At 34.3% G+C, this 12,740-nt stretch overlaps 2 protein-coding genes across 2 annotated transcripts in view; one reads left to right on the forward strand and one right to left on the reverse strand.

Annotated features, from left to right (window-relative positions):
- Window positions 1–1,101, forward strand: part of LOC106296838 (protein Brevis radix-like 2) — a 2,716-nt gene extending 1,615 nt beyond the window's left edge. The window contains exons 3-5 of the mRNA XM_013733065.1: window positions 169–304; window positions 385–755; window positions 835–1,101. Coding sequence (XP_013588519.1) covers window positions 169–304; window positions 385–755; window positions 835–913 — 586 coding nt within the window. The 3' untranslated portion in view covers window positions 914–1,101. The remainder of the gene's footprint in view (window positions 1–168; window positions 305–384; window positions 756–834) is intronic.
- An 8,848-nt stretch (window positions 1,102–9,949) lies between these two features.
- On the reverse strand, window positions 9,950–11,186 carry LOC106297383. Its single transcript, XM_013733632.1, has 4 exons — window positions 11,052–11,186; window positions 10,597–10,951; window positions 10,402–10,544; window positions 9,950–10,351 (listed from the first exon to the last, which is right to left on the reverse strand). The coding sequence occupies exons 1-4, from the start codon at window positions 11,184–11,186 to the stop codon at window positions 9,950–9,952; spliced, it is 1,035 nt and encodes a 344-aa protein (XP_013589086.1).
- Between the last annotated feature and the right edge of the window lie 1,554 nt (window positions 11,187–12,740).

A 12,740-nucleotide genomic window follows, 5' to 3' on the forward strand; every position in this document is an offset into this window, starting at 1 on the left:
CATTTTTGGACTTCCCCCCCCCCCCCCCAAGATTTGTATATCTAGCTTTTGTTGATTCTTTCTATAGTGTCAGCTGCTGAGCTTTTGTGTTACATGTTTGGCCTTGGCGCTAAGCTAACGTGTGTTTAACTGAAGGTGACATTTTAGTAAGTTTTTACTTTGTTGCAGTCGTGAGATGTTTGATAAATGGCAAGCACAAAGATGGTGGACAGAGAATTCCGAGAAGGTCATGGAGCTATACAACGTGAAGCAGTTCAATCAGGAGAGCGAGCCACTCCCAACTCCTCCTGCATCCGAAGATGGGGTAAATGCTACTTCACAAACCAACTCTTAGCTTCAATAATCATTCGTCCTAAATAGATTCTTGTAACAACCTTGTGTCAGGGCTCGCAAATACAGTCGGCTAAGGACAGTCCTGTAACACCACCACTCAACAAAGAGCAGCCTCGAGGAATGGGATACTCATCATCTGACTCACTTGATCACCAACCAATCCAAACGCCTAAGCGTTATGACTCTGCTGGTCTTGCTTCAACACCAAAGCTCTCTGGCATCAGTGGGAACAAGACTGAGGCATCATCTATTGACGGTGGTTCTGCTAGAAGTAGCTCAGCAGATGAGGGGTCCGAGGAGGTCTCAGTGAGTAACGCAAGCGACACGGAAGCTGAATGGGTGGAACAAGATGAGCCTGGTATCTACATTACAATCAGAGCTTTACCTGATGGTAGCCGTGAGCTTAAACGTGTTCGATTCAGGTAACATTGTTGGTATTATTGCATGTATGTATGCTATCTGTGAACAGATTGAGACAGTGATGTTGTTTGTGTTGTGTAGCCGAGACAAGTTTGGGGAAACACTTGCGAGGGTGTGGTGGGAACAGAACAGAGCTAGGATTCAGAAGCAGTACTTGTGACTTGATGATAGAATTACTAAAGAACAACAAAAGACTTTCTTTTCTTTATGGGCAAACTACTTTCTTTTCTTTGAACAAAAACAAGTGATTAAACAAAGTTTATGCGATTAATTTATGTTTAGGGACCTACTTTTTAACTAAACATAACTTTTTTAAATCTACTTGCAGCAATAACAAGATGGATGTCTTTACCATGTATAAATTATTTTTATTAGGAAATCACGATGGAAAGTTTAAATCATTATATGGAACTAATATTTTGATAGACGTATTTATTTACAAAATATGCTATCATAAATTTTCTTTTTAAAATATTCGAGGTAATGATGTTATTATTATTCTTAACTAGTTTATTCGTTAATACCTTTTTTAATATAAATGTTTATTTTTGTTATAAATTTTTTTTATACAAATTCATTAAATTTCTATGTGCATATATGTATTAATAATTTGGTTTGAAATTTTGATTAATCACTAAATTTCCAAAAACATAACAAATTTACTGCATTGTTTTCTAAAAATATAAACAAAATATGATATCTCATTTTCTTATACTTATGTATATTTATAATATATATATTTTTTGTTAATAATTAAAATAAGCATTTAATTTGTATCTAATTAAAAATAATTTCAGAAATACTTGTATGTTTTCTCAACAAATTTGGGATTTAGGGTACATATGTGGAAATCATAAGATAAGACTTTTTTTAAAAAAAAATTGGTAACTAATATTGTAGTTTATATAGTAGTTTGCAACATTTTTATTATTTTTTGTTAAACACTCAACAACTATTCAATAACATGTTTATTACCTGCTTTCTTTCTACTCCGAGCACTTATGGTCTACATAAAATGCATTTCCTCTTATCTCATATCCAAAATCTAGTTTGATCTCTCTCTCATATTCACAATAAAAGCATAACTCCTGTGAAATGTCTAACTTGGATACAGGGCTTGGATACAGTATACGCATTCGATTTAGAGAAATGGTTTCATTGCTATAATCCTTAAGACCTTTGATTTACATGGAGGTATCCTGAATCTATAGAATGAACCTGACTAATCTCCATAGGAAAATATAATTTATGGATATATTTTTTTTTGGATATTCAAATAAGGCCGAAAACATAGTTTTATATCCACGTGGCCACAAGATAAAGTGTAATAATGTGCTTTTAAATCCGGATTACTTAGCAATCCAAAGTCCGTCTACCACTAAACCACATTTTTTAGTTAAAAATCCTCACCATTTTTAGTTAAAAATCCTTATGACCTTTCATTGTTTTCTTTGTCATTTGTATATAGTTGTTTTACATATATGATATATGTTAGGTTGGTTTGAAATTTGTCTGGAAATATAAGCAGAAAATAGCTTTTAAAATTACTGTATTTTAATTCAAGGATAAACTGACATTTTCTTCTTTAAGGTTTAAATTTTCAAATCTTCTGTTATTTAATTGAATTCTGATTGTTGTTGTTGTCATGCAGCTAAAACTCATGATTCAGGTAAAAAATGTTTTTTTATCAAGGATGTGTTTATTAATTTTTAATGCATATTCAGTGTAATGTGAATATGGAAAAGAATTGATTGTTCTTTGTTAATATGCAAACTGAATTCACGTGTGTCTGAAGCATCTAAATAAGAGAACTATAGTAGCTCTTTTATTTTACAAGACGCGAACGCAGCGGCTTGCGGCCAAAAACTGAACATCAAAATAAACAAAAAAATGGTGGAACATTAATTAAGCTGACGCTGCGATTATTTTGGCGAAGGTTTCCGGTGTCGTTTGTGACGCTATTAAAAGTAGCGGCAGTTAGATAGTCGCTGCGATTATTTTTGATAGGCAAAAGCACCGCCGCCGGTGTTGCTCTCCAGATGCTTGAACAAAAAAATGGTTATACATTTGGCCGCAAACCGCTGACGCAACCTCTTGTAAAAGAACAGAGCTAATATCAGAAACAACGAAATTTTGTTTATAACTATTATTTAAAGTTGCAATAATCCTGAAAACTTCTTACTTCTCAATCAATTTTGTATGTTTTTTTGTAGGGTCTGATTAACAGATAATAATGGTCAATAAACTATAATGATATTGGAAAGTTAGAATCTGATTTACATCCCCTATATATTACTAGAGAAACATTTGAAAAATTATAACCTGTATTTTGTATTAATTAAAAAAGTGTTCAGCTTAGTTGTCAGTTAATTAGCATATTAATTAGTATGACGTCCAGCTCCATATTCGATTGAAAAAAAAAAGTTGGTCCAAAAGCTATGTAATAATTTCGCTAGGATATATTAAATATTGGAGGCACATTACGCCAGCTTACGGTTTTGATACCGAGCATGAGAAAAAAATCATTTAATGGAGTAACTCGGGATATTAATGTGAGATTGGTTTAGTAAAAGAAACAACCCACAAATTCTAAAATTAATGCAATGAATAATAAATATCAAATATACTAAACTTGACAGTTTGGTAATAGGGGATTAAGGAAAATCTTTATCACTAAGACAAAAATTAATTACATTTATTTGGAAATTAAGGCAAATTATAATAAATGCAAATCTTAGTAGTTAATGGTGAAATTTAATGACCGTAATGTTTGGTAGGTATCATGTTTGTATTGAAAATATATGTTAAAAAAAAATCAAAGAGCTACCGCTTTCTACGGCAGGATTATAAGTGTTACATTTAGGGGTGTTCAATCCGGATATCGGTTCGGTTTAGGTTCAGTTTTTTTCGGTTTTCGGTATTTCGGTTAGTAAAATATAACTACCATTCTAAATCCATATTTACTTCGGTTCGGTTCGATTTATATACCGTCGGTTTTCGGTTTATTCGGTTTTATACCAAAAAACATAATTATTTAGTTTGAGATCATAAATTGAACACAAAACTTTGTTTGTTTACAGATAAGAAAAAAGTTGTGAAAATTTTTCATTAATTATTGTCCATCAAATTTATAATATTCATATTAATTTAGTGAAGACTAAAAGAAAGCAAAAAGATCAAAAGAAGACTTAGAAAATAAGATGTCTGAATTGCGATGTATTGTTATTTAATTAAAGTTCAAGTATTTTACAAATTAAGGATCTTTATTACTATAAAATTATGGTAATAGTTATTAACACAAATTTAACTTATATAACAAATAGATTTTCATGTATTGTTATAAAATAGATACATATTTACATGTTTCTACTTTTAATCGGTTTTTTTCGGTTTATTCGGTTTAATCGGTTATATACCGAACCATATCCAAATCCTACGGTTTTTATAAAATTATATCCATTCGGTTTATATGGTATATACCAAAACCAAACCATATTATCTATTTCGGTTTGGTTCGGTTCGGTACGGTTCGGTTTTACCATATTGAACAGCCCTAGTTGCATTTGACACAAAAGTAGCTATGCCCCATCACATCTTCACAACTCCGTATGAGGTAAATATGGAAAATTATATTTAAGATGCAAAAACATGGTCAACTATCTACGATATTTCGTATTATATTTAAAATGCAAAAACATGACCAACTATCTGATTTTGATAGGGAGGATTTTCATTGTAGTACAAAAAACATGTTTGCAAACTATCTACGATTTAGTAATTTGAATTAAGGGTATTCAATTCAGTTAAAACCGGACCAACTAAAACCCAACCAAATCGAAATAGAAAAATTAGTTTGATTTGGTAACACCATATAAACCGAATAGATGTTATTTCTAGAAACTGTGGTATATAGATATGGTTCATTATATAAACCGATCAAACCATATAAACCAAATAAACTGATTAATTAAAATATAGTAGTATAGTTTTATGTAAATTACATAATATAATTATATACATGTAGTTTATTTTATTTATATGATCTTGATATTTAAGACGTTAAATAATTGACATATATTTATCTTAAATTTAGTATATTATTAATCATTTTTATTTTCTTCTTATAAATATGCAATAACTATAATTTATTTAACAGTTATTTTTAATAGTTAAATATAATACAAAAACCTTCTATTTAAAAATTAGAGTAGTATTTAATAAATTTGATTTTTAATCATACAAAATTAAATTGACAAAATTAGATAAATATAGTTTAAGTTTTTTTTGGTATAAAATTGAATAAACCAAAAACTGACAGTATATAAACCGAACCAAACCAAAATAAATTTGATTTTAATATGGTTTCTAATTTTTATAAACCAAAATATCGAAAAACCAAGCCGAGACCAGACTAAAATTGGACAAACCAAAAATAGACATCATATAAACTGAACAAAACCAAAACATATATGATTTTAATATGATATCTAATTTTTATAAACCAAAATATCAAAAAACTGAGCCGAAACCATACTAATATCAGAATTGAACAATACTGCTTTGAATATATGATTTTTATTTCTGTATCACCCCACGTCTCATCCTAGTTATAAGTTTATTCCGTGTCATACATGTTTTGTTTATGTTCATCTTTTGGGCTCTTCTGGCTTATGTCTTTGTAAAGCCTGAAGTAAAATGAATATAATTTGTAGTTTCAAGGTATCAAATAGGAAGTAATATGCCCACGGGATATTTATGGGTCCTTTCGTTGTTGTTTTTTCAAAAAAATTCTTAGGCTTCGATAACTATTAACCCAACATCATGAGGCCCATCTTAACTTAAGCCTGTTCCGTAACACGCAGATGATCTATGAAATTTATCCAGGGAAAGTAAATAAAATCGGCTTATAAATTTCCTTTCTTCCATTTACTTCTTGTTGTTGGTCATATTCCAGATGAATTTAAAATATTGCAGGAAATATAAAAAAATCGTGAATGATTATAGAAACACTCGTTTATATTCATTAGAAGTTTTATCAAATTTTAATGTAATTCAAAGTATAATATGGATACAGAGAGCAATTGATGATCTGCTAATATGCATACTGGCGGAGCCACGTGCAACAACATGGGGGCAATGAACCCAACAAGATTAAAAAAAATAGTGTAACTTAAAGCTCAATCTATATGATGTCCCCATTCATAATTATTTTTTGCTCCATAACTTATATTTTGCCCCCAACAGAAATATTTTCTGCCTCCGCCAATGGCGTGCATGTGTGTTTGAGTCAGTCAAATAAGAAGATCATGTTATTACGAACAATGAAGGTTGCTTCTACCTTTGTTGATAAGTTGCAATAAACAACTTCTTACTTCTCCATCAATATTTTGTTTTTGTTGTTAGAAGTTCTCTATGAGTTGCTATTTGCTTATGTATAGATCATCTATTCTTCTGCAGGCTGTTTCGTTATAAAGCTTGAAAGGGAGTCACACATGATTATCAATTCTCTTGACCATGTAATGCACTCGTCCCTACTCCATATACCATCATCGGTGCCCTAGTTTTTTCTTAAGCTAAAAATCATTGTGCAAAGTAGGAAGAGAATCTTATAATACCATGTGCTTGGTCGTTGTAGTGTTATGCTTCTTTTGGTACCCTGTTCTCTTTTTTCTCTTTTCTCAGTGAGAGTTTTGGGGATTTGAGAAAAGAGAGACTGATGTTTTCTGAGTGATGTTTCAAAGAAAAGATTGAGTTGTCATTGTTCTTCTTTGAGTTCTGTGTCATACTTTTCTTTTCTTGGGATCCCCAAACATTTATTTCATATACTAACCCGGATTTTCATAAAGGAACATTGGTTCCTGAGATTGACTAAGCTTTCTTCTACACTAAGAATATATATGTACCACTTTTTAAACTAAATAAACATTGTTTGATTATAACTTTGTAAGCTTGATTATCTTCTTGATTACTTTGAATTCTAGTTATCCTTTTGTATAACATTTCACACGAAATTATCATGACAAACATACCAAGAAGAATATAATCGATGGTGTGGTTGACATTTATGGAAAACTGGGAGTTGGTTTTATTGAATCACAAACAATCTTAATAAGAATTTCTTCTCTTATTAATCAATCCAAAGCTTTAAACTAAGCTCAATCACTTCACACAACCCGTGAGTTGATTCATTCATCATATGTCTCAATATATAGACATTACACTTTCAATATTTCCTAAACACTTTAGGTTTAACATAAATCAATATTTCCTAATCCTTACAAACTTCCATATCACTCTAGGATTAGGTAGCTTCCATCTCAAGTTACTTCAAGCTTAAACTAACATTCTCCCCCTTAAGCTTGATTTCATCTTCACCCACATCTTGCATTCCAATTAAGGTCCTCATTTCCTTGAAACGAACTCGACTTAAAGACTTCGTAAGGATGTCAGCTCTTTGTATACTTCCCGGAACATGCTCCACTTCAACTTGATCATTCTCAACACATTCTCTTCTAAAGTGAAACCTTCTATGAATGTGTTTACTTCTGCCATGAAAGACCGGGTTCTTAGTAAGCGAGATTGCAGACTTGTTATCAACCTTTATGATCACCTTCTTGCAAGCATTCCCAACGAATTCACACATAAGTTCTTGAAGCCATATTGCTTGCTTCGCAGCTTCTGTGGCAGCCATAAACTCAGCTTCACATGATGATAATGCTACAATCTCTTGCTTCTGAGAGCACCAAGTTATGGAATTGTCACCGAGATAGAAAATGTGTCCCGTTGTACTCTTGCCGTCATCCTCGTCAACGTTGTGTGAGCTATCGCTAAAACCAACCAGTTCTAGTGTTGTTGCTGCTCCGAACCGTAAGCCTAGAGAAGTAGTGCCTTTTAAGTATCGTAACACTTGCTTAAGAGCTGCACCGTGTGACTCTTTAGGGTCTTGCATGTACCTACTGAGCACACCAACAGAGAATGAAAGATCAGGCCGTGTGTGCAAGAGGTAGCGAAGACATCCTATACTCAATCTGTATTCCCTCTCATCGATGCTATTTTCTTGTGGTGATTTGGATAACTTCACATTCATGTCCATTGGTATATGAACTGGATTACAATCATTCATACCGGTTTGCTCTAGTATCTTTTTAGCATATCTATCTTGGGATAGTACGATTGCTTCATCCTTTTGTCGAACCTCAATACCCAAGTAGTAAGTCAATCTACCAAGGTCACTCATCTCAAACTTTCGAGCCATCTCCCTTTTAAACTCCATAATCGAACTCAAAGATGAACCCGTAACGAGCAAGTCGTCAACATACACACATACGAGAAGTAAACTTTTCTTCTCTGTTTTTCTGTAGAGTGACGGCTCTTTAGAACATCGAGTGAAGCCTAGTGACTTCAGAATCCCATTGAGCTTTACGTTCCACGCCTTAGGTGCCTGCCTTAGTCCGTAGAGAGCTTTATGTAGCTTGTATACTTTGTCATCTTTGCCTTTGACCACGAATCCTTCTGGCTGAGCAACCTAAACCTCTTCTTTCAACTCTCCATGTAAAAACGCTGTCTTAACATCGAGATGATGAATCTCCCACTCCTTTGATGCCGCAAAAGCTATGACCATTCTGATTGTTTCAACTCGAGCCACAGGGGCAAAGACTTCATCATAGTCTATTCCATGCCTTTAAACGTATCCTTTTGCTACTAACCGCGCTTTGTATTTGCTAACACTTCCATCTGCGTTCCTCTTTATTTTGAACACCCACTTCAAACCAATAGGCTTGAAGCCTTTTGGTAGATCCACAAGGATCCAAGTGTTGTTCTTCTCGATTGAAGTTAGCTCTTCTTCGCACGCACTTACCCAAACTTTGTGTTCTCTGGCCTCATTGAAATCCCAAGGCTCGTTGTTGATCCGCATTAGAAGTATCTCGCTTTCGACTTCAGCCATAAGAACGTAGTCGTCCAGGTAAGAAGGTTTAGTGCTTACTCTGCTTGATCTTCTTGGATCAGGTTCCGTTGATTCCTCTTCGTCTTCATTGTCCTCATCGTCTACAATTTTTTCGATACTCTCTTCATCTTCGCTGATATCTTGAGTCTCAAGATATCTCTCATTGTTTTTTAGTGGTAATATTTCAACTTCAAACGAGCCTTCTTCTGATCCAACTTCATTACTCCAGCTCCATTTCTTTTCATCCTCAAAATAAACGTCGCGGCTTACCACAATTCTTTTGCTCTTCGGGTCAAGAAATCGATAGGCTTTAGAGCCTGGTTCAGTCCCTAAGTGCACCAAGATTCTCGATCGATCGTCAAGCTTCTTTCTCCCTGCGGCCTCTGTTCTAGCATAACAAATGCACACAAAAATTTTCAAATGGCTGATGTTTAGCTTCTTGTTCCTCAGCGCTTCGTACGGCGTTTGTCCTAGTAAAGACCGTGTCGTGAATCTTTTAATCAAATAGGTTGCGTTCCTGACTGCTTCTCCCCACAATGCATTCGGTACGTTCATATGCTTCAATAGACTTCTGGTCATCTCAAGGAGTGTACGGTTTCGTCGTTCGACGACCCCGTTCTGCTGAGGAGAGTACGTAGTTGTTGTGTGTCTTACGATACCGTGTGTTTCACAATAGCTTGTGAATTCTTGTGACAGGAACTCACCACCTCTATCTGATCGGAACGTCTTTATAGTCGCCTTAGTCTCTTGTTCAGTAAGCTTCTTAAAAATTTTGAATTTGCTAAACGCTTCACTCTTCCTTTGAATAAATATAGTCCACATATATCTCGAAAAATCATCGATCAATACGAACACATAGCGTTTTCCTCCTGGTGTTTGAGGAGTGATGGGCCCGCAGAGGTCTCCATGGACAAGTTCAAGTAGATGAGTAGCTCTGTATGAGGTACTCTGAGGAAAGGGTTTTCTTGTTTGCTTACCAAGCAAGCAGGATGCACAAGTCTCTTTCTCGATTGTTATGTCTGGTAAGCCAACAACCAACCCTTTACTTATCATTACCTTCATTGTCTCGATGTTTACATGTCCCAGTCTGGAGTGCCATCTTGATGAGTCGGTAGGTGCCCTGATTTGTAAACATTGAACAATATCAGCTTTCAAGACAACTTTGTATAAGCGGTTCTTTGTTCTTGAAGTCTTGATCATCAGATGTCCGTCACGATCAAATAGGATAAGCAAGTTATCTTTCATGCTTACTTAACATCCTGCTTCGGTGGCTTGCCCCAAGCTCACAATATTGCTTCGTAATCCAGGTACGTAATATACATTGCTCAGGGTTTTCTTCTCGCCTCCTTTCAGCACAAACTTGATTGAACCTTTTCCCTTTATATCTATTCGTGAATCGTCTCCAAGTCGAACCTTTCCCGTAATGCCTTTGTCAAGACTATAGAAAAACATTCTATTCCCACTCATATGATTGCTAGCTCCATTGTCGAGGTACCACACGTTCTCCATGTTCTCTTCGTCCTCAAAAATACTAGGTTTCACTTTCTTTTCATTGAGATAAACCACTTCATGCATCATCAATTCATCAGCCTCTTGTGTGTCTTCTACTTTCTTCTCAACGGTTTCTTGCAGCTTAAGCTTCGCATCAGGACACTCTGAGGCGTAGTGACCGAGTTTATCACAAGAGAAGCATGTAATATGACTCTTGTCTCTGTTTTGTCCTTGCTTATATGCTTCCCTTTGTGCGTAGAAGCCTCCATAACGTCCTCGGCCTCTTCCACCTCTCCAATTACCTCGTCATCCACGTCCTCTTCCTCTACCATAACCTTCTTGCTGAGCTTCACCGCTAGCATACATCAGTTTACCGGTATCATCACTCTGTTCTTCCTCCTATTCACCTATTCTTTCCTCATATGCTTTCAACCTCCCAATTATATCTTCGAAACTAGTTGTATTGAGATCCAAAACTTGTTCAAGTGATTCCACCATGTGAATATATTTTTTCCTTGGCAAACTTTTCAAGAATTTCTTCACAAGCTTTGGTTCTTCATTAACCTCTCCAAGGGAAGCTGTTTTTGATGAGATTTCGGCTAGCTTGCCGATGAAGGTATCGATTCTATCATCTTCCTTCATTTTATGCTTGTCAAAATCTGCCATAAGTGTTTGCAATCGAGCATCTCGTACTCTCTCGGCTCCAACGTGTCTGGCTTGAATTGCATCCCAAACGGTTTTGGCTGTCTCGAGGTTTCCTACCTATAGCGTTAGGGCTTCAGGTATGGATTGGAATATCAAGGCGATAGCCAGATTATTCTTTTTTTTCATGTTTTGAACCGGGATCGATAGTCTCCCAAACTTCATTGACTTTAAGGGCGATCCGCATCTTCATAGCCCAGACGGTGTAGTTAGAGGAAGTTAACATTGGAAATTTGATGGACGAAGGTCCGGTTCCTTTGCTGCTCGTCTCGATCTCATCCTTGACATCGGCCATGATGTTTGTGTTCTTCCCAGTGTCATGCTCTCAGTTTCTGATTTTTAATAGTATGGTTCTGATACCAATTATTGAATCACAAACAATCTTAATAAGAAGTCATTCTCTTATTAATCAATCCAAAGCTTTAAACTAAGCTCAATCACTTCACACAACCCGTGAGTTGATTCATTCATCATATGTCTCAATATATAGACATTACACTTTTAATATTTCCTAAACACTCTAGGTTTAACATAAATCAATATTTCATAATCCTTACAAACTTCCATATCACTCTAGGATTAGGTAGCTTCCATCTCAAGTTATTTCATAAAACTGGTCTAGAATCTTAATCAAGTGCCTATTGGTCCGGTCCTCTTTCACTTACCCTTTTTGACAAATGATTGCTCTCTATGGACTTCTAACTACTTGCCTTGAGTGATTTGGAGTAACTAATACTCTTTCAACTTTTTACCAAAGGTTCAGTAATTGTTTTCTTGTCCTTAATGATATGTGATGCGATCGTAGGAGTCAAAGCTACACTAATTAGACTTATTATTTAGTGTCTTGCAAGCATTGGCTAGGGATTATCTTAGCTGAGATTTGAGAAGCCTATAGACTAGGAGGGGTTCATCAATTAAGGAGTTTAGAATTTGATTAGGCGACACTATCTTTTTAATAATGAAGCCTTTATAAGGGAAAATGATGGGCAATTAGGCTTTTCTTGACCCCATCTTCATTAAGAAATGTTAAAGCTATATGTAATGTTAATTTAACTCCAATTCACTTCTGTATATATGGAGTATTTATTTAAAATATTTCTGAAGGAGAACCATAAAGTATAATGATTAGGATCAATAAATATAATACCCTAAATGTTTAATCCTTAAACCCAAAATTAACTTGTTGAAATTTTGTTATGAAAATTTTATATATTAATTACGTCTTATTAGTTTGATTACAATGGATTCCCCTTTTACTGCATGCACAAAACTCAGCATGATCATACGAGAAGCTGTCATTTTCTTATAACTGCAGTCCACACATGCGTACAGGCTCTGCATCTCAGAACAATTTATTTCTATTTTTTTTCAATATATCAGGAGAAGAATAAATTAAGGAAAAATTGAAAAAATGAGACATTTTGAACTTTTATTTGTTTGACTTATGATACTTTGGGTAATTTTGGACGTATTTTACCTTTTTTTTATGGGAAAAATATTAAACTGAATTTTAAAAATGTTAAAAAATATGAAAACTATTGGAAACATAAGTATGACAATATATATGTTGAAATTTTTTTTTTTTAAAAAGTGAAATCATATTTTATTTTATCTTCTAGCTACAGTTAGAATACTCAGTATGTTTATCTACTTAGCCTAGAAATCGGATACTAAGTTTTATACATAGATATATTCAGGGTATACAACGTAAACTAGTCTTTCTTATATATTCTAACACATCTATAATTTGAAACGTTATAATCAAGAAAAATATCTTCAGTATACCTACAGTTTGATAACGACATATAACCACAACGCAGTGATATACATTATCTATATTGTGTGTCAT

The sequence above is a fragment of the Brassica oleracea genome, chromosome C6 (assembly GCF_000695525.1).
Source record: "Brassica oleracea var. oleracea cultivar TO1000 chromosome C6, BOL, whole genome shotgun sequence".
Taxonomy (NCBI): domain Eukaryota; kingdom Viridiplantae; phylum Streptophyta; class Magnoliopsida; order Brassicales; family Brassicaceae; genus Brassica; species Brassica oleracea.